This window comes from Lytechinus pictus, chromosome 4 (genome assembly GCF_037042905.1).
Source record: "Lytechinus pictus isolate F3 Inbred chromosome 4, Lp3.0, whole genome shotgun sequence".
Lineage (NCBI taxonomy): Eukaryota > Metazoa > Echinodermata > Echinoidea > Temnopleuroida > Toxopneustidae > Lytechinus > Lytechinus pictus.
In genome coordinates this window covers 21787201-21809906 of record NC_087248.1, presented here as the reverse complement: position 1 = coordinate 21809906, position 22706 = coordinate 21787201, and the positions used below count along the sequence as shown (strand labels likewise).

Genomic DNA, 22706 nt, shown 5'->3' with positions numbered 1-22706 from the left:
CCATTCCATTAGTCCATGCATTCATTCGTTCGTTCATTCATTCATTCGTTCGTTTGTTCACTCATTCATTCATTCATTCCTTCATTCTTGTGGATTGACGTCATGCCAAAGGACACTAGCCTTCCGTGGGATTCAAACACATGACCCTCTGATTACAAGGCAATAGGGTGAACCACAGCATCCCGGCTCTTCTCATAATGATAATAGTGCACCTCAGAATAGATGCCGCTCAATAGATGCCTATTTTGAGTATTGTTATTATTGTTTTTGCTAATATTTTTATTATTGTCATCATCATAATTACTTTAAACTCATTTCGCAGCTGAATCTGGCCTCCCAGTCGGTACTAGAAGGTCTGAATGCTTGCCTGGACCACAGGGCGGAGGTCTTTGTTCCCGAGCTGGGCCGATCGTTCCAGATCCAGCACGAGAAGACCAGGATCTTTGCATGCCAGAACCCGTTGAAGCAGGGAGGGGGCCGCAAGGGACTGCCCAAGTCATTCCTCAACAGGTTCACACAGGTAACGGGTGTAGTGTTGAAGGTTTGAGGAAAATCCATCAAAGATTAAGAAAAATATTAGAAATTATTATTTTTTATTTGTGACATCATATACAGCAGCTGCCCCATATGTTATGTAACATAAAATGCATAAATTACAAATTTTTAATATTTCGTGATTACTATTTTTAAAATTTCTTTCAGGAGCTGGTGTGAAAGGATTTGTCTATTGATAAACTGAAGGAAAAAAAAGTTCTTCTCAATTTTCAGAGAAAATGATTTTTCGTTGATTTTGTTGCATATACTGCATAAATTGATTGTTGCAGAAAAAGTAGCCCTTCAAATGAAATCAATAACCCTGATAATTGAGCAATTGCCCCAATGTGTAGGAAAAAAATATTCCCTAAAAATAAAAATGATTTCCTGCCCTTGTTTGAGTTATATGGTAGTAATATTGATGGATGATTTGTGTTTTTCGGGCATTCGTGAGTGTTTTCAGTGTGAAGTTTTACACAGCATATCACTCTTACAGAATACAGTTTTCTCCTGTTTCTTGTCTAAGCTTGTTACATGTAGGTGTCCTTGTGCATACATGTAGCCATACCCACTGAATGAATTTTATTATAATAATAATGAAAATAATAAAAAATTTACATTGTATAAAGCGCTTTATACGTATTGTTAGGTTATGTAACCCTTGTAAACAATGTTAGACTTGTACATGTATGTCATATCCTTTATTGTTTATATTTATTAATAGGTATACATAGAGCCGTTCACATCAGGGGATCTGCTCTTCATTGTCAGCTCTGTGTATCCTATGATAGACAGAGATATTCTGTTCAAGATGGTGGAATTCAGCAATAGGGTGAGTTCTGAAGGATTTCTGTAAGGGAGTTTGTCTACCTTCTATAGTAACCCCAATCTAATGGGGGTAGTCCCAATTTTCGGTGAAAGATAAGCCACTTCAACCGCTGTTTATTCAAGCGAAAAATCTGTATGTACTTATGTTCAGGTAGCCCTGCAATGTCCCTGTTTTCAGCCTCTGTCTTCCCATTTTGTCCCATTATCTTAGATTTTATGATTGGCATGTATGAGTTTGTATTTAGTACCAGCTCTTGCAAATTGAAAAATCATAGTAGATTTATTGGGTAATAATAGACTGAATCAACTGAACAAGTGCTTTACTTGACCAAGAATGTGTGTGCAGAAAATCTGAGGATGACATCCCCCCCAACAAAATGATAGGGCACGTATAAATGGGGTGTGATGATGTCTTGTTAAGTCGTAAAAGGACGTCTGAATATCTTGTGAATACTTAAAATGTATCCACATGGAGACGTCATACGGCATCAAATTGTAACTAATTCTTTGTTCATTTTCAATCATATTTTTCCTCATGAATTATTATTATGAATCAGAAATATGTCTGCATATCTTGTAAATACTCAAAATGTATATAACTCCACATAAAAACATCATACAGCTTGAAAGTCTCACTAATACTTTGTTCTTTTTCAATCATATCCTCATAGATATGATATTATTATTATCATTATTATTATGAATTGTGATTGCAGCTGTACAGGAAGACAATGATCGAGGGTCGCTGGGGTCAGAGGGGAGGACCATGGGAATTCAACCTCCGTGACCTCTTCCGGTGGTGTGACCTGATGGTGCATGACCAAGGGGTCAAAGGTCAGATTGGGATCAAAGGTCAGATGGATCCGGGGCAGCACGTGGGTCTGGTCTACGGTGATAGGATGAGGACTGCTGATGATAAGGAGAAGGTGGGTCCAGGAATGGGATTGAGAATGGGCGGTGAGGTTGTTGGTAGCCTTGTTTGTATGATGGTTAGTGAAGATGATGGTGGTGGGGTTGGTGGTGTGGATATGGCATTTGTGACATTTGTTTGGTGATGGTAGTAGTGGTGGTGGTGTAGTATTGGTGCTGATGATTGTGGTGGTGGTGATGGGGATAGTGGTGGTGTAGGTATGTACATGTATGTATGCATGGTGGTGGTGGTAATGGTTTTATAGTGGTATTGGTGGTATTGGTGTCGATTATGGGTGATGGTGGTTTTATATGTGTGTTGGTGTTATGGTGGTGATGTCCTGCGGTTGTGGTGATGATGGTGAAATCAGTGGTGTTAGAGGGGTTTAATTGGTGGTGATGCGGGATGATGGTATGATGGTGATGGTATAGTGGTGTGGGAGGAGGTAATGTTTGTGATGGTATTGGCGGCGACGGATATGGTAGATGCATTGGTAGTGATGGAAGTGATTATGGCATGCACGTGATGTTGTGGTATTAGTGGTGTGATGATGATGCTAATTTTTTTGTTGGTTATATGGTGGAAAAAACACGGTGGTGATGGTGATGGTGATTTTGGAAGCGATTTTTGTGACTGCATATGTAGTATTGGTGGTATGATGGTGATGATATGATACAGGTGGTGGTAACAGTGATGTTTTGGGTGATTATAGTCAATCCAATTGCACATTTCTCCCAAACAACACTGTTTCTTGGCTGCCTCAGGAAGCTGGAATCCACCATTTTAATCCATATTCAAGTTCAAATGTTTGATTTTCAGATTTTCAAGCTGTATCATGTAGTCTTCAGAACCAAGGGAGAAGAGATACCATCAGAGGCCTATAGGAGTAGCAGACAATTCCATATCACTCATTCACATGTCCAGGTAAGTGTAATGTTCATGACCAACATTCAGATCATTTTCAGTTGTGTTTCATTGAATATTTATTTAGTAAAGTCTGATAATAGAGAGTATAAATTATAACATGTAGGCCTACTGTATTATACATTGTTAGAATTTCATGCACTTTATTTTCCATCCTTACATTGCATCCTTACTTTGCACACCACGATAAGAAAAAGTGAAGTGATAAGTGTTACTGTACAAAAGTACAAGACAAATATTTGAAATAATACATGAACAATATTGAGAAGGGAACGAAAGCATCAAATATATTTTATGAGATGTTGTACCGATAAGGTCTAATGAGGTTTACTGTGAAAAATAACTACTTTGTAAAAAAAACTGTTGATGGTTGCTCTCTATTGCGTTATAATCGATGCATGAGGTTCTTTCAGGGGCATGGATATTTCCAATGTTGCCTTGTAAGGGATGAGCAGCTGACAATTTTTCTTAAAAGGCCTGTAAATTAGGCCATTGCATGCAGTGGCTTTTGCCATTGTTAATGAAAATATGCACGTTTTCTGCTAAAAGACAAGAGTACCTTCGTTAAGGTGCCATAGATTTCCAGATCCTATAAGAGAAAGCTTAAGTGATTGATCATAGGGCCGATTTCCACAATCGATTGCATTGATTATTGCGTGTGATAAATCATGCAGTTCACCTCCACAATCGATCGCTAAGCTTCATGCTACTGGGTCCTGGTCTCTTTTCATCCTTGTCAGGTTGGGCATTCATTCCTGGCCCGTGACCCCGCCTGTGATGTGAACAGCACCCTCTCCAGGTCACCTCTTCAGCTGCTTCACCATGACCTGGACACACTGGAATCTATCATGAAATGTGTCGAGATGAACTGGATGTCCATTCTGGTAAGATTAAGCAGTCTGTATTTCTTTATTCAATACATGACATGATTATGACTTTTATCCTTAAATCATGGAATTTTTCCTTGTATTCTCAATTTTGTAGATTACATGTATACTGTGGGTGATGTATGTGCTGATTATGAACCTGTGTGTGACATCAATTAACATTCATATGCATTCTCAAAACAGCCCAGGGGCCTGTTGCAAAATGAATTGCAATCAAATACAACTCAAAAATTCAAACACAATTTGATTTTCTACCAATCAGATGCATATATTTTGCATTTGTGCTTGACCTTTTTTGAGTTATGTTCAGACACATCTCTTTGTGGAACATACCCCAGCTAGAACAATGGATGCTAGTGAAGATATTTTTTAAGCACAATTTGTTGAACAAATTCAGATATACATGCATGCCGCCTGAACTATTCATTCAAAATAAAAATTTGTTTACACCAAGTTTTGCTTTTAATCATTCGTTATGATCCAGGTTGGTCCAAGCTCAAGTGGGAAGACCTCCCTGGTCCATCTCCTGGCTTCTTTGACTGGCCATCGGCTCCAGGTCCTGGCCATGAACAGTGCTATGGATACCACAGAACTACTGGGTGGATTTGAACAGGTAAGCCTGATAGTCTAGAGTCTTTAATTAGATTCAATTTTTTTAGTGATTTCATAAGAATATGTACCTTTTTTCACAATTAAGGTAAAAGTATATCTAGGGACCTAACTACAATGGCCCGTATTCTGAAGTTGGGTTAAGTTAAGGAAGTAAGTTTTCGACCTTTATATGTTATGTTTGTCATATAATATACAATTGTGAAATGGAAATCAATAATCAAATCAAATAAAAAGTATGGAGAGCTGGAATTGTCATGTAATTTTTTTAGCATTGTAAATTTCTCATGTTTACTGTGTTCTTTTGTCATGGTATAATGGTGAGGAAAACTATTCCAGTTATCGTTCCCAGACAGTTAGGAGCAGGGGTGTGAGAGTTCAGATTTTTTTGTTTTGATTTTCAGCTTATTTTTGGCCTTCCTCTGTACAAAAAGTATGGGAGCTCTTTCTATTTCAGACTTTTTCAACACTCTTCAGCTTTTTTCAGATCTTTTTATTTGTGATCACTCACACCCCTGTATGAATGACCTGAGTAACAGATGAGCTGATAAATTTAAACAGTACTGTTAGAGACTTGTTTCACAATTGGCTATCTACTTGTATACTTAAACCACAACTTTAGACCAAACGTCAATTTAAACCAGAGTTCAGAAATACGGGACATTAAGTTTAAACTTTAGATCAAGAGTATCGATATGTTTCGTCCTTGATCTGATGTTTCAGTAGAGGGATCCTGGATATGCTTTGAATGCTAGCAAACAGATTGATGCATTGAAACACACAGATGACATTCACTTTACATTTCCCTATTTCCTTTTATCTTTATAGGCCGATATAATCCGGCATTGGGAGAGTTTGTTGGGTATGATAGATGATGTTGCTATGGCAACCGTCAGAAATCTGCTAACCAGTGATGCATCCGGAACCAGACTGAAAGCAAAGAGGATCATGGGAATCTTGAGTACTCTGAAATTACCCAATGAAGGAAGTAAGTTTAGTTGTATATTCGCATAGTTTTTCAAATTTATTATAATTTTTCTATTATCAAAATGCTTCTTTTCCTTATGAATTCAGATCCTGCTTAATTTATGCAGCATTAGCTGTAATAGCGGTGGCGGCAACGGTAGCAGCGGCAGCGGCAACAGTAATAGTAGTATTGGTAGAAGAAATGGTAGTAGTAGTTTAGTAGTAGTAGTAGTAGCATTGTTATTATTTATTATTATTGGTACTATCTTTTTTTTCAGGGGAAAAAGATAGTCTCTATCCTACCGAGCAGAAGCTCAACTTGCTTGACCAACTCTTGGCACAGTTACAGACTTGTTCAGAAACTATGCAAGGTGGTCCAGAGCTTGCAATAGGTAAGTACAGAGCAAAACAGAATTTCCTTTATTGAAATACACGTACAATTTATAAGAAAATAAATGGAAAATGTATAATTTAGAATTGTATAAGATTTATTTGCTAGGCTGTGTATTTTCTTTTAGATCGGAGAATGATTATTCCAAATAATTTGGGGAATTACAAGTAATGATCAATTATAACCATGCGCAGAACTCTCGGGGAAAAATTATTTCATTGTTATACTAATTGTATTTATTTCACACAAAGTTATTCAGTCATAAAAGTGATACAAGGGTGTACCACCGGACTGTTCATCAGTTATGTGCGGCTTTGCTATTGATTGCCAAAATATTTTGATAAAGTATGTGTATGTCAGTCCTTTTGGTAATGTAATTTATGGACAGGTGTGCTAAAGCTTGGGGAAGAAAAATTGTAGCAGCAGGAATATAAAATATATGAACATGCTAATACTGCTATTCAGTTGTTGTAAACAATTAAGTTTGATCTAACAATGCTTGTTAAAAATTTAAATAAAAATCAAAGTCTGGACATTACCACAGATGCCAAATAATTAAGAAAATTCTTGGCCTATCATATGCCAGTCATTTGTGAAGTTTTGTGTAACTTTAATATCAGCAATATTAAACTGTCTAAACATATTGATATTACACAATGAAAAGTGACATAAATGATCCCCCCTTTTCCTGTGTTTTCACAGTGGTTGAAGCTGCCGATGATTTGAAGAGCAAATGCAAATTAGAGGACCGTTCCATTCCTGGTGGGGGAGGCAAGTTTGAGTGGGTGGATGGACTCTTGGTTCACGCCCTCAAGAATGGTGACTGGCTTCTCATCGATAATGTCAACTTCTGCAGGTTAGTGTGGGAACTCTTGCGTTCAGTTTTCTGAAATGATGGAAGGATAAGGCACAGATAATGATAAGTTCTAGCAAACTATTATTGAACAGATGTAATAATGGCAATCCTAATTGAGAGAATAACATTAATGGGTGTAAGAAACTTATGTTAGGTTCCAAATAAGTCCCTAAATCAAGTGCAAGTTCTTTGATTAAACTCAAATTAGTAGTTGACTTGCATTCCATTTCACCTCAACTTTCTTGCAACATCCCACTGCTATGTTTTAATTTGGAATGGAACGCAGCCAAGTTTCTAGCAACGCCCCAAGTTGAAAGCTAAGCGGAAGCGATTCCTAAACATGAGATGCTGAGTAAAAATATTGATATAGGGGTCATCATGAATGATCATTAAAAAATCATTTGAGATAATTATCAAGGTACCTAGCCAATAGTTATTAATGCTTGAAACAAAAAAAATTGAGTGAGAGTCCCACTGAAAGATGCAACTTTGACTGTTGTTTGTGTCAATGCTTTTCAAAATACTTTTTTTTTCAGATACTGTAAATATTTCAAGCACTGTAAGACTATCCTTTTAAATCATTGTTGAAAAAAGTATAACTCAAAATTTTTATTTCTTATACCTTCGTTATCACTGTATACTTTTGTTAATTGTTAAATCGACTGGTGATGCTGATAAATGATTTCATCATCTAATTTTAAATCCCACAGTCCCTCTGTGTTGGATCGTCTGAATGCTTTGCTGGAGCCTGGTGGTGTACTGACGATAAATGAGAGAGGGGTCATAGATGGCCAGATTCCAGCCATCAAGCCACACCCACAATTCAGGTATGTTATATCACCTAATTAACCCAAGGGACTTTCCCGTTGCATTTATGTCGCTGATTGCTACTTCTCCTAATACCATGGGGGGGGGGGGGGCTTGACAACTTATTAGCAATATGATGCTACACCATGGGGGCATGGGGGATTGGGGGTGGGACTTAAACTCCATGTGGCAAAATTTTAAACTTCAAGGCACTAGCTTTAGGCATAGACTGTATGGATCTTATGTGTATGTTATTGGAGCTGCATATTGTACTTTTTGGCTGTGCTTGTAGAGATGTCATGAATATTTTCTTTTTGAGAAATTTGGGAAATACCAGAAATTCTGAAATATTTTGGTTCTACGTTCCATCCAGATTATTCCTGTCCATGGATCCACGCCATGGTGAGATCTCAAGAGCAATGAGAAACAGAGGAGTGGAGATATACATGTTAGGAGAGGTTAGTATATAAAAAATTGAAGGTACATGTAAATTGCGGATTGCTTCACTTTACCTACTTTCCATTTCGTCTTTCCAATCCTTGCTTGTCTACAACTAGGGCTCTGTAGTTGTGATGAATTGCAAATATGAAAGAACAACTCTGATTGGTTCCTGGTCAGTGTTTTTGTAACCATACTTATCAACTGTATTGATATGTCATAAAACAAATAATGCACAGGTTTGTATTTCTAGAGGTTATTGGCAGCACAAATATTCACCAAGTGTTCACAAAGTTGTGCAACAGGACAGTGTGTAGTGTCCTTTTGGATTGGGTACCATTATTAATACAATTGAGTGCATTGCACTCATATTCGCTCATATTTTCTCACTTGTAATGATTTGTATATCTAATTTTTGTCTGAAACTCCATGATTACAGAATGAAGGTGGGGCATATAGCGATCAAGACAGCAGGACCCTCCTACACTCCCTGGGCCTGACTTCCGAAGGCACTATCACCAGCCTCATCAACATCCACCAAGAGATGCGATCCCATCTCCAGGGCACCGACTCCGCCCGGTTACCAAGCCTCCTCCTGGCAGGCTCCATGGTGATGCAGCTCTCGAGGAACGGATCGGGGATGAAGAGGGCGCTATGGGAGGCATGCATGGAGGTGTATGTCAATGGGCAGCTCCTCATCGGTAATAAACAGGTGAGTTTTCTACGGGTATTGCATGTTCCCAGTACAAAGTCTAAGGAAATAAGGGATTAGTTTGCAAGATGAGTGCTCTGAAAGTTGTAATCATCTTCTTGTGAAACATTGCCCTAATAATATAGAATACACACCCTGGTCTTAGACTTCCATTCCATTAGTGCCAGGGCAAGATATGATAAGAACTGCTCTTTCTACCCCCGGTCACATTTCATACCCTTTTATGTTTCATTTAGTAGATGTAGCTATTCTTTTACTGACCTTTAACAATTGTGTTCCTGAATTTGAACAGAGAGCAAGAGAGGCACTTGAGCGATGTCTGCAAGGACAATCTGGTAGCGCAGCCGATGATGCAGACCATGACTCTCCAATGGAGATTGAGGAGCACTCTCTTACCGATTCCCACCTTGCCAATAGTGAAGGGTTAGGTGACAAGGATTACGAGGATGATGGTGATGATGATGACGACGATGATGATGTTGATGATGTGGAGGATCATGTCATTAAGTCCTACCCTCTAACCGATGCAAAGAACCTGATCACCAACCCGATGCTAGTGACCATCCAGCGAGAGGGAGCCGTGTTGCATCATCTTCTTACAGAACTACAAAGCTCAGACAGGTACATGTATGTTCAAGCACTAAAAAATCATTTACTTTGTACATGTACGAAAATCCCAGTTTAGTATGATATTAAAAGGTTGACAGTGATAACAATTATAGATCTTCATCTGTTCAAACATGAGTAAGGTTAAGATATGTTAAATCTTGGAAACGTAAAGAACATGTAATGAGGAATTAATGAGCATTATAGTTATGCAAATCTTAGGATATATTGTTTCTGTGAATGTGCTTCTCTTGTATGTTGTGTAACAAAAATTGTTTATCGACAAGTTCATGAATATTGGGATTGTTAGATCTACAGATGAAATATGATTGTTGCAGTTTTTCAATAATAATGGATAATTCTGTATCTCTTTGTATATTTGTGTACCAGGTATATTAAAGTATTCTAAGATTATATGTAATTCCTTTGTATTCACATTGCAGAACCACATCAACAGAAATGCTCCTGAAAGCTGCTCTCCTTATCGTCTTGGAGAAGGCCAGCCTTGAGGACTGCAAGCTGCGCTGTGATTGGCTGAAATCTCTTGGGTCATGCCCAGGAAGCGTGCTGGACGTTGGATCATTGGCTAAAGGTGTCCTTCACAGCTTGATGAATCATCCAATCACAGAGCAGATTGAGAAAGAGATGAAGGAGCTGTTTTGGGGTCACCACAGTAAGTCAAAAGGGATGACTGTCACATGCAGTGTTTTCTCAGCTAACCCCCCCCCCCAAAAAAAAAAAAAAAAAAAAATCCTCAAACTGAATCTGAAATTCCCGAAAATCAGCTGAATTTCTTGGAATCTTCAATTTTATTTTATAAACAGTGTTTGAACATTGATGCAGTAAGCCTGCAGTACATTAAGGTCCAGATAATGTCCAGAAATTAATCTGGAAAAATGAAAAATAATCACTTATCCTGGGCCCTCTTTCATGAAGGCTTGTTACAATACATTAAGAAAGTTCTCATTTAAACTATCAAACCCCAAATTTGAATTCCTAACCGTTCTCACCAACCCCTCCCCATCCCGATATCACTAATCCAGGGTTCCCTTTCGTGTGAACTTGTTGCGACGAAAACTTCTGAATTTCTATAACAATTTCAATATCAGCCAGCCAAACTGAATGATTTCAGTGGCTTTAAACTGTTATTGCAAATTTGTTATTATAACAAGTTTTAGGAAGTAGGCCATAGGTCTCCTTTCATGGGATGCACTGTTTGATTTGAGAGTAGACCTCTACATCTTTTCATTGTTGTACATGCAAGAGAAAATAAGACTAACATATTTTTCTGTCTTTGTTTTTCAGTGAAGGATTTCTTGATCATCTCTCCTCTGGATGTCCACTGGAACGAGCAGTTACTAAAACTGTTTAATTTTCACCTCCAGAGGGCAGCATCAGCTCAAGAAGAGAGCATGGAAGATGACGGTCCAAATGGGATGGAAAGAATCCAATCCCTAGCTAGAAGGTTTGTTACTGAGATTTCATCGTGTTGGTGCAAGAACACCCTTAGCAAAACATTTTCGCACACCGTATTTGTGCAGAAACGCCCTTATGCAGTGCACTTATGCGTGCTGCAAAGGGCATTTTTTTGCGAATGCAATGTGTGAAAGTGTGGTGTTTAGGGGGTCCTTAGACCGACACGACGATTTGCCATGTTTTCAACAGAAAGTACATTTATGGATATGTTCCAATGTGCAACACTAGATTGGACATTCTGTTGGGTTGTGTGGTCTAGTGGTTAGAGCATTGGACTAATGATTGTGAGGTCGTGAGTTTGAATCCCCTCTGGGCCATTTTCTCTCAGAGTAATTTCTATGGTCTATAAGGTCAGCTTCTCTGACTAAGTATTAAAGTTAGATGTAGATTGTTTTCCCTATGTCATTTGTTAAATGAGCTTGCTGTTGATGTGGTGGAAATCTGCCCTGCCAAGTTCCTGGATGTGATACAGTGCAGGACCGTCTGGTATAATGCACCAGGTTAGGAGACGGCGCATATGAGTTTAGTCGAAACGTAGGTGGCTTTCTTCAATCTTGGCCTTAAACATCTCCTACAGGAGTTACACTGTACGTCTACAGAAAAAGATGGAAAGTTGAACACTACTCAAGGCAAATACCTTTCTCTTCAAAACATAAGTTTCCTTAGACAGTAAAATTATAGTCTAATTTGTTGTATTCTTAATATCTATCTCAAAGGTATAAAAAAAAAACTAGCTAACAACACACATTCAATGAGACCACACACTGTCGCATTAAGATACAGGGATGCAAATTATTTAATCTGATTTCAATTCTTTTGCATTATGTACAGATTATTTGTGTTCCTGAGAAGAGCATTGTTCGAATCTTGCCTTGCCCATCAAACCAACCAAGAGCCAAAGAGCAAGAAGAAGAGGAAACCATCAACAGTCCTTCAACTCTCTCAAGCTTTTGAAAAAGGTACTCTATAACCGATATTTTTGCTTCTTATAAATACAAGACTTTCTTGCTATTATCCTAGTTTGGACCTACCACCCCCAACCCATTGACAAGTCATTAGAGAAGGTTTCTGTAAATAGCCAAATTAGTAACTTGGTATTCAAAAAGGGAAATATTAGGAAATCAGGTTATTTGAAAGAATCATACTGTTTCAGACTGTCACAGTTTGAAGTTGTAAAGTTAAATAAAATACAAGATACAAGAATTTCCTTGACAGCACTCTTTTCCGGATTGCTTGGAAATTTAATCGAGATTGCACAGTATGCACATCTCATGCTGAGTGAACCCGAATTTCAAAGTGTGACCTGGAGTAAAATACATTGAAATTGTGATTGATGTTCTATTTTCGATTCGTACAGGTCGTCTTAGTAGTGAAGCTTTACCTCACCAGTCTGTAGCGCATGTTGGTCCATTCTTCCACGCCTGGGACCAGTTCTTCTCGGAGAGGCTCGCTTTTGATGGACCTTTGGAAGAGGACCAGGCTTTCCAGGTAATCTGAAGTTTTTAATAAACTCGGCTTACCCTCTGTCCTTCTAAAGCCACAGTTATGAGCCGAAAAGGACAGTTTTCCTTGGAGGACAAATCCACCACATACAAGTGACACATGAATAGTCTCTGAGCACATCTCCTGCTGCTTAGAAATCTTTGAAGAACAAAGCTCTTTGGAAAACCACCTACTAAAATGAAATATATTTGAATTCCACTTGCTAGGCACTTTGGTAGTTGTCATCTATTTGTTGAGGAAACTTTTTTTAAAAACACAATCCAAGAAAATCTACGTATGTTTGTAAGTTTTCACCTGCGATGCGACAAGCTTCGTCAAACTTTCTTCTTCATCGGCATAGTTGCTTCTTGAGCTTGAAGGAATAGAATTGTATATTATTTCTCTTCTCTACTGTATACATGTATATATTATCTTTTTTCACACTTTATATTTCACATCAGCAGCTAAACAATCTTTGATGAAGGCTTGTCAGCAAAAACTTGCCAAAGAACATTCAATTTTCTATGATTAGGATAAAGAGAATGTATTTTCTTTCCATAACGCGAGTCAGACAAATATTTTCACTATTTTAATGTTCTACTTATCATTTTCTAGTTGCTTATCAGTTGCTAGAAATGTCATAAATGCTGATGAAAATTAGTATGAAATGTACAAATATGACACTTTTTTGTATAATTGAATTATACAATTAAATCATTTTCTATCCCCCCCCTTAGATTCTTGTGGCCTGTGGTTGGAGGGATAGGTTATGGCAACTATGCACTCAACCAATCACAGATGGTGATAGATTTTCTTTTGGTCAGCTAGCACTCCACTGGGACTGGTTCCTGAAAGAAACTGTCCAAGTAGTCAAGTCAACTCTAAATGAATCCTCAAGGTAGATATAATTTTTTTGTTGTATGTTTGTGTAAAGTCGTATGGGTATCAGCTTTTATGGGGATGAAATGTTATTGGTAAACCTAACCTTGTGAAAAGCATTGGGAACACATGTAATGTACATAATACAAAGTCATTTTACAAGCCAGAAATTCTTCAGCCAGGCTTGCTTTTATAACCTTGTATAAATGTTATGCTAGGGAAATGCAATACTTTACAATATGGCAATTTCCAATTGCATTACATAATGTCTGCTGGGCATAAATATCAAATTCTTTTCTGGTTGATTTTGTGGTTATAATAAAGAAGTTGAATACTGTCATGTTTAAATCGTCTTCACAGCTTTTATTCTTGCTAATTTTTATTGCTGAAACATGTTATCATTGATTACTGGATGCAAGCCAGTAATGTTTTTATGATAATTCACTCAAAATATGCTTCATTCTCTGGCACTGATATACTTGTCCTACTTTGATATTGTTCCCCCCTGTTATTAGCTTACCAGCTGCTCTTCACACCATCATGAAATGCCTGCATGCCTCGCTGACCCAAACTGACACTACCTCCACCATGACCCTCGACCTCGGCCAGTGGGAGGAGCTCTGCAGACTCCTCGGCCAGCCACTCCCCTTCCAGACGGCCCACATCGCGGAGACCAGCCAACGCATCTCCAGGCTCTGCCAGTCGTTGAATGTGATCAGACAGGTCGGAGGGAAGGTGGTCGGTAGGCAGCGGGATGCTGATCGCTGCATCGCGTTCATGTCAAGCAGTCGTGGACCATTCACGAGTAGATTGCTCGAAGACAGCCTCATGAAGGTTCTGGTTCTACAGGACCAATCTGAATGTAAGTCACTTTAATACTTCTTGACCAAATGATAGAGGAATGGGGTGCTGTGGCTCAGTGGTTAAGTCTTAGGACTTTTTACCACAAGGTCCTGGGTTCAAAACCCACCGCAGAACGTGCATCCTTTGGCAGGTGTTGATCTACATTTGCCACTCTCCACCCAGGTTGTAGTAAATAGTACCAGGTCGGAAGGAATTTCTTGAGTAATTGAGTGCCCGATCAGGGTGGCTGTGTTAGAGCTTGAAGTCAAATGATCACCTAAGTCTTGGCCTTTTTTTTTAAACAAGAATATGTCAAATTTAAAAAAAAATTTATTTAAATGTTTATGATTAAGGTGAACAGATTTATGGAATCCTAGGAGGTGCGATTTATATCCTACTATACATATGCCATTTAATCTGATATTTTTGGAGTGGTTTGATTTGTGTTGATTTCATAAGTCCTTCATTAGCCTTAATTGGTTCAGTTGCTCTTTGTACATTGCCTGCAGGGATCAGTACAGTCTTCCATACTTATTTTAGCAACTTACTGACAAGCTCTCTTCATGTTGGTAATTTAGATTGCAAAATAGAGCAAAACCTGGACAGGGATTCTCACTTTTAATATTTTTTACCTTCACTTTGTTGTTCAGTCGCAGCTGAAGCAGTTGGCCCCATTGAATACAACCTGATCCGGGAGGGCCTTCTTCCCCCAAATCCAACCCTCTATCCCGAGGACCCTGATTCCACCCCCGATGAGAGAAATGGTACAGTCCAAGATGCTCATGAGATGACTGTCTGGCTATGGCCCATCAAGGAGCACATGGCCATCACCACTTCTCAGCAGGTGGTTGCTGAGTTGATGTCCAAAAGTTTCACGCAGGAGGGGTAAGTATCATGAAGAACGTGAAACACCAAAGTGAGGATGATGTTTATTCCTGAGAATAGGGATTCAGCTACTTCAGGCAATATATAGTGTGCAGTTGAATAGACAACTGGATGATTGGCGCCTAATAAATTCTGTTTATAATTAATATTATTTTAACAAAAGTCATGTCTATTGGCTTTGCTGTGTGAAGTGACTAGATAATGTTGTCAATGCAGAAGTGTCAAGAGAGCAGTGCTGCCGTACTTTGGCAAAAGGAAGCAAGTTACAAAAGTATCATTTGTTGTAAAAGAACAGTGTTATTTGGTCATTTACATAGGCGTCAATGTAATTTAACAGCATATTTTCTTCAGTATCTTTCCTTAGAACGATCATTTCTCCCCCAAATTTTGCCTAAACTTATAACTGACATTTGACTGATATTTCACTTGCTTATTTTTGCCAAAAACTACTAACAAAAGCATAGACTTAGGTCCCACTTGGTTCGATATAAAACACCATCTGCTTGGGAAGGTTCTCAACTTATCTCAGAATAAATCTCCATATTTTATTTATCTTTATTCTTTAAACACAGCCTCCAAAGCAACATCGAAGACCAACTGAGAGAAGTGGAATCCTTGTACGAGTTCACCCGCTTCCAAGTTCCCTTCCATCCTTACCTCCTCTATCCCCTCAACTCTGTCCTCCTGCACCCCCATAGCAAGATTGGATCAGTCCAAGGTCATACTGGGGTCATTGCTGAGGTAGCAGCAGCCCAACTCAACCACATGCAGTCCAACACTGTAGTGGCATCAATGGAGAGGTGGTTGTCATGGAAACCGTGTGTGGGAGATGATGAAGAGATGCAGACTTGTGCAATGGAAGATAGCAGTTCTGTTACGGTAATAACTTGCAATAGTATTACAGTTGTAACCCATACATGTACTTTTGTGATTAATTAGATGTAAACATTTCCTGAGATTTTTAGTATTTTGTAAATTTTTTTTAGAATATTTTTTTTTAAATTTCCCAGCAGAGTACATTATACATGAAGATTGGAAAATGCAATCATTTAATTTTTCCAAATTGAATAATAATTTTCTTGCTTCAACAGAGTACGAAACCATTAATATTCCTATGTCTGTTAAACAAAAATATGTATTGAAGTTTGACCCTGACACAGAAACATTTATCAACAAAATTTGAAATTTGAATATTACAAGGTGAGATACATTGTATATAGGTGAAAAGGCACCATTGCTAGCCAATCACGTGTATTCAGAATCTAAAAGTTGTAGATAAATTCTGTTGAAATTGAATTGCTAAAAAGAGTTTGCCTTGGAGGGTTTGTGGCTCAGTAGATTTTTTCTCTGGACCTTTAAACTACAAGATCCGGGTTCAAATCCTACTGCAGCACTCGTATCCTTTGGCAAGGTGTTAATCTACATTTGCCACTCCCCACTCGTGTGTAAAAGATGTGTGTCAGGTACATGTAGGAAAGAATTCCTTGACTGCTTGAGCTCCTGATTAATGTACCCATTTGAAAGCTGGGGTGACAGTATATTACACTTAAAAACATTACATGTAATAAGCGTTACATAAATGTTTCATGTTACTAATATTATTGGAAAGAGCTGGTAATAGAGCAATATTGCAAAAAGTGAATATTTGCATTGATAAAATGAAATGTTATCTGTTTTGCAGGGTCCTTCAAACCTCTACACTCCTGTCCAAACCAGATGTATGTTCCCCTTACTCTCCGATCAACACAACCACAGCCAACCCTCTTCCACCACACCCCGAGCTGAGAGAAAGCAGAGAGACGGGGTGCAGCAGGTGCAGGAGGGGGGCAAGAGTGTACCCCTTGCTTCCTGGGAGGCACATCAATCACACCTCCAGGAGATCCTCCAGGTTCTATGGAGAAACTCAGGATGGATGAGCAGTAGGGGACATGACTTCATGTAAGATGAAATTACAATGTATTTGATGATGATGTGATAGAGATGGTATTGTGGGGTTATGAATCTTGCCTTTCGGAGGGTTGTGGGTTCAAAATATCACACATGACATATCTTTCAAGAAATCCATCTACATTTTTGCTTTAACCCAGGTGTAGAAATAGCACCAGGTGGGTGTTAAATAGAGCTGTTCTTAAGTAATACAAGCGACTATACAAGCCACTGGTGATCCTTTTTTTTGTGGTAAATTATGTGCACCGAAATTTCATTGCTGCCGATAAAGCTCCTAAGGAAGGATCACCAGTTCTTAAAGTCACTCTTAACTTACAAACATCTTTATGAATCGGCCCCCTGGCAGGAAGATTTATTCCTTAAAAGTCCTGTTGCATGCCATATATAAAATTCCCTTCAAAAATAGTGGTGTAGGCGTATATTTCATTTAGGAAAATAGCCTTTGAGAATTTTGTGTTTTAGGCAACTTGTCAAAAGTCTGCACGGCATCTTTATCAAGAATCCTGCTTTAAAGGAGGTATGTGTCTTTTCACAAAATTTTCCCTGCATTCATGTTATATTGTTTATGATGAAAAGTGAGGATTAAATAACCGCTTGAGGAATTCCTGCGGGAGAGATGCAGCTTTGACTTTTGTCAAGGTGCCTTAATTTAAAAAACAAAATATATATTTTTTTCTCTTTCTCCAAATGTTCTTTTCATTAGGGCATCTGGTGTATCATACCTTGTCACAAGCGCGGCCTGGCTTCTGAGAGCTTTCTCCTCGTTACTTCCTGATGAGGGAGACAAAACAAGATGGCTGACAGCCTGCTCAAACCTTGTCTCCATGGCAACAACTACAACCAGCCCCCCTCCCTCCCCAGGGATTCAGTCACCCATTGAGAGCCTTGGGGAGATCTTGAAGTGCAACAGTGGGCGGAGCCAGACAGACAGTGAGGCCTTGCCATTGGTCAGGGATGAGAGGGGTGGGGCTTTGAGAGTGATTGACAATGTAGGTAGCCTTGTGGAAATCCTTCTTCAGGATCTTGGGATGCTCTTGAGCAGGTGGATGGGCAGAGATGCAGGTAAATTTGATCAACAATTCACGTTTTTGTCTTTGTATTGTTTTAAATGCAGTGCCTAAGTATCTTTTCCTGTCCAATCTCTAGCTACTCCAAACTAGCAGATGTTAGTCTCACCAGAATGAAGGAATGAAACAACTACATTATGCAATGGCAGGTCTTGGTGGGGGCACAAGGGGCATACTTCTCCCTCCCCCCACTGTAGATTTTGTAAATTGCCCATTGAACATAGATATTATAGCTAAATCTAAGAAAATTGGCATCTGCCCCTCCCCCTTCTATTTTCAAATTTATTTGTACTCCCTCTGTATCAAAATCCTGGACCTGCCCCTGTTGCGCACTGTTTAAAGGAAGACCATTCCCTTGAATACAGTGTTGTGGTACCATTTTTGTTTTCATTCTCCAGAACAATTAACCTTTTTGAGGTTTTTTTTTCACCCAAGAAGCAACATTTCCTTCTGTTTCGATCAATCAAAGAGTTACTTTAGATTACCCACTTGTTATATAAGATTCCAGCCATCTACAGGTATGCCAGCCTTCAGGAAGTTGCCTGATTTCAGGCTTTTTCATGCTTTATATTGTACAGCACACATGGGGCTTTAGGATGTTCTGACTTCTTTTTAGGCCCAGTGAGCAAAAGTGACTGATATCCTTATATTTATATACTGGATTTTTTTTCTTCTCTCCAGCAGATACTCTAATGCCTGACACCTTTGCTATGGATCTGAATGCCCTGGGGACCTGTTGGATACACTTGGGTCATCTTCAAGCAGTGCTCTTAGCCCCACAGGGACCAGTAGACCCAGCAGAGCACCATGCTATCAGGTTGAGATATGTCAGGGAAGAGGTATGGATATATTCAAATCCATATAAAATCTTCATGGTGTTATTGATTTAGAGAAATCTTAAATAAAGGAATTGGCCAGAGGAAAATGTGAAGGGATTAGGAAAAAATTGCATTTTATATGAGAGGAGACAGGGAATTAAATGGAAATTTGATGAAATACTTGATCTATTCTTTTCTTATATTTTCTCTTCCTCTCCCTGTGTCCTCATTCTTCTCATCTTCTTTCCTCCCTCCCAACTTCCTCTACCCTTCCCTCATACTTCTTCTCTTTATCCTGCCCTTCCACTCCTAACCCTCCATCAATCTCCTCCCCACCTTTCACCCTGCCCTCCCCCTTTGTCCCTTCATTCCTCCCTCCTCCTCCCCTCATACCTTCTCTTAACTTTCCTCCTGTTCCCTTTCTACCCCTTCTCCTCTTCCCTCCCCCTCTCCTCCCTCCTAATCTGCTAACTGCTCCCTTTTTCATCCTTCCTCAAAATCCTTGTCTTCCCCATCTTCCTCCAATAAATGTAGCTTGCATTATAGATAAAACAACTTGAATCTTCTTTTCAGATCCTTGAATTAGAAGCTGAACTGAAAGTCAGGGGTATGTCGTCCAGATTCCTGACAGGGAAGTCCCTGTTCGAGTTTAGCCACCAGGAGGTCCATCCTCGCATCCATGCCTTGATTGAGAGGCTTGCTGCTTTGAAGGAGATGGAGGCGGAGCTTTCCAAGAGGAATGCATTCAGACCACACCCACCACAGGTATGATGATGATAGTTGTGATTTAAATAATAATGATGATGATGATGATGATAATAATAAAAATAATAATACACTGTAATAATAGTAGTCAATTCTTGTATAGCGCATAACACATTATGAATAACGTCTCTATGCGCTTCCAAAGGACTTGGATATCATTACCCGGCTGTAGCTCAAGCAGCCTTCAAGCACTCAGTGCATTTCAAGGAATAAATTCCTGCCAGGAACCCATTCACCTCACCTTGGTTGAGTGCAGCCCAGATGTGGATAAATTTCTTGCTGAAGGAAACTACGCCACGCCTGGGATTTGAACCCATGACCCTCTGTTTCAAAGTCCGGAGACTAATCCACTGGGCCACAACGCTCATATGTATCCATGGCACCAGATATATCTTTAGTGCCTTTTCCACAAGATACAAAGTGCTTTGAGATGTAATCTGTGGTTAGCATAGTGGATTAAATGTATACAAATAAAGAGGCAGTGGCAGTATGTTGATGTAAGTCCAGTCCATTCATGATCAGGATATTAGAATGGTTACGTCTTCATATTGTTATTAAATTGATCTAACCTCAGTGACGGATTCAGTAGAGGAGGTCGTTTATTCCACAGACTTGTTGCAGTTGAGGCATTGCCAGCTTTTGCAAATCTGTGTTCCCATTTACCCAAGAATGCAATTTATAAAAGTTAATAGAAAATTCCATAAAGGGATGAAGTCCAAACTCCTCTGTTGGTGCCCTTCCAGAGATAGTTTTTTTTGTATTCAAGTTGATGTAAATTGTACTGCTTTCAATCTATTATGGCTCAACCAGTATTTGAGTTGAAATAAGAATGGAGAAAAATGGGGTGTGGCATACAAAAAGGTGAATCATTTCATAGAATTTCCCTGTATTTATTCTTTTAAGTTCATTAAAAAATAATTCAAAATTTGGAGGCATGTTAAGGTTTAATTTCAATGATACTTTTCTTTCTCTTCACCTTTCATCAGTTTGATGATATCATCAAAGATGTCCGGGTCTACCTGACCACCAGTGGCTCATCGCAAACAATCAAGGACCTGCTACAGAAGCACAAAGACATCCTCCACAAGCCGGACGAAGACACCGCCATGCTGAGAGACCGGCTTGCTGCTTGGCAAGCATCCCAGGACCACTTCATGGACCGCATCAGGGGCGAGTACCCTTCCTACCGGGACCTCTGGTCTGGTATGCTGACGGGCGTGGCTGGTCTTTCCTACGGGATGCAGCTGGTTGCACACTCGGTTCAATGCCAGCATCACAGACAGCATCTCCAGTTGGCTGTGTTGCCAAGGCAACCAGAACAGGTGAATGATGAATATGAGTTTTTGTTTGTCAAAGAGAACATTTTATTCAACCCTTTCAACCCATCACCAAGTATGGACTGTTGTAAATATTTTTTTTATCAGAATTATTATTACTAATATTGAAGCATGAACAATGTAATAAGAAGAAAAATCCCTAAAAACTAGCAGATTTCAATTTAATTTTCCATTGCATCTTTCTCTAATATTTAAATGATTACATCCAGAGAGAAGTTGGAAACTTATTGTTGAGTACTTGAGTTTCCAAGAAATATCACTCAGCATCTCCTAAAGTGGTTTCGTTGCATCCCTGCTTTGTTTGTGCTGAAATTGAATGATTATCAAGGAAAAGACGCTGAGAATTCCTTGTGATATACGCAACTTTGGATTTTATGAAGGTGCCTTACCCATAGATCTTTGCTGACAGCTGCAATCTGAGCCGCAGAATATATAGTTAGTACCCTGCTTTGCATCCTAACTGATGATTTAAATCACAATGATGCCAGGAATGATTTTCAAGTTTTCACTCATATTCTTCAGATCACATCCGCGGAGGAGTTGGTGGTCTCCATTGCCGGCTTTTCATCCGTCCAGCCAGAGTTTTCTAACTGGCTGTCCGTGGCTGAGAGACTGACCACAGTGAACGTCCACTCCCTCCTACAGAAGATATGGTCAAGATGGTCTGGCGGTCGAGCCAAACAGGAGCAGCTAATGCACAGGTCTGTTGCTAATAGCCAAGTCTACTAACATATTGAAATCTTATGCCTAATTTTAAACATAGATTGTTGTGGACTTCATCAAAGAATGTCAGAGACTCCCCTGACATAGCAAAAGCTAATGTACGCAAACTGAGTGCTGTACTTATTACTAACAAAGAAAGCAATACATTGTTACTAGGTTCCAAGTAAAGAAATTATGCATAAATTAGGATAACTTAATAACTAGGCGTATGACTTGTGAATTACTGCACGTATTGCCATTACTCATCTGGGCCTCGTCTTACAAAGAGTTACAATTGATCCAATCAATTGTAACTCTATGTCATAATTTTTTCTACGAAAAATGTGCACAATGTCCTTTGTATGCAAAGAGAAGCGCAGTGAATTTTCAAGAAAATCAATGAATTCATGACGTTACATCATAGCTAGAAAATATTTTGAACAAACATGCATAATAGATGTTGACGTTGCTGGCCGTCTATAGTAAGGATTGATCGGATCAATCGTAACTTTTTGTAAGACGGGTCCCTGAAGTGATATTACTCAAACTCATGAAGTCAATCTGTGTACATTTAGTTTTGGGGTGTTTCTTGTGAAGAACTATATGAGACAATTGATGGGGGTTTGAAATATACCACTTGTATGGCTCTTTTGATGATTACAAAAAAAAACCCATTCCATATACACAGTGGTGCTCAGAAGTTAGTGAACCTCACCAGTAAATGAACATATTCAAATTGTTCAAGTTCTACCATGTTTTAGATATTCAATTGTGAAATCAGGTGATAAGATACTACATTCAATATGTTTTTATTTTTCTGGGCTCACTGAACATTGTAGTGTTGTTGGCTGCATTCAACATTCCGCCTGAAGGAGTGCATTTCTATGGTAGGGTTCACCGGCTTTTGAGCACAACTCTATGAAATAATAATAACAAAACAGCTTGAATAAGAAGAGATATGTGTCACGGCTTGGACTTATATGACAAGATGATTTACAGGATAGCTATCTTTGAGGTATTACTGAAGCAATATTAAA

At 39.0% G+C, this 22706-nt stretch overlaps 1 protein-coding gene across 1 annotated transcript in view; it reads left to right on the top strand.

Annotated features, from left to right (window-relative positions):
* The window catches only part of LOC129259359 (midasin-like), a 96475-nt gene that overhangs the window by 44942 nt on the left and 28827 nt on the right, over nucleotides 1–22706 (top strand). Inside the window, exons 35-61 of the mRNA XM_064097986.1 lie at nucleotides 323–520; nucleotides 1259–1366; nucleotides 2079–2288; nucleotides 3092–3196; nucleotides 3937–4080; nucleotides 4568–4696; nucleotides 5521–5680; nucleotides 5937–6050; nucleotides 6752–6905; nucleotides 7616–7732; nucleotides 8086–8170; nucleotides 8590–8862; nucleotides 9155–9483; nucleotides 9912–10141; nucleotides 10774–10933; nucleotides 11776–11903; nucleotides 12302–12432; nucleotides 13164–13324; nucleotides 13821–14167; nucleotides 14799–15033; nucleotides 15606–15912; nucleotides 16715–16971; nucleotides 17684–18042; nucleotides 18729–18886; nucleotides 19439–19630; nucleotides 20617–20952; nucleotides 21490–21668. Of these exons, the coding sequence (XP_063954056.1) occupies nucleotides 323–520; nucleotides 1259–1366; nucleotides 2079–2288; nucleotides 3092–3196; nucleotides 3937–4080; nucleotides 4568–4696; nucleotides 5521–5680; nucleotides 5937–6050; nucleotides 6752–6905; nucleotides 7616–7732; nucleotides 8086–8170; nucleotides 8590–8862; nucleotides 9155–9483; nucleotides 9912–10141; nucleotides 10774–10933; nucleotides 11776–11903; nucleotides 12302–12432; nucleotides 13164–13324; nucleotides 13821–14167; nucleotides 14799–15033; nucleotides 15606–15912; nucleotides 16715–16971; nucleotides 17684–18042; nucleotides 18729–18886; nucleotides 19439–19630; nucleotides 20617–20952; nucleotides 21490–21668 (5306 nt within the window). The remainder of the gene's footprint in view (nucleotides 1–322; nucleotides 521–1258; nucleotides 1367–2078; nucleotides 2289–3091; nucleotides 3197–3936; nucleotides 4081–4567; nucleotides 4697–5520; nucleotides 5681–5936; nucleotides 6051–6751; nucleotides 6906–7615; nucleotides 7733–8085; nucleotides 8171–8589; nucleotides 8863–9154; nucleotides 9484–9911; nucleotides 10142–10773; nucleotides 10934–11775; nucleotides 11904–12301; nucleotides 12433–13163; nucleotides 13325–13820; nucleotides 14168–14798; nucleotides 15034–15605; nucleotides 15913–16714; nucleotides 16972–17683; nucleotides 18043–18728; nucleotides 18887–19438; nucleotides 19631–20616; nucleotides 20953–21489; nucleotides 21669–22706) is intronic.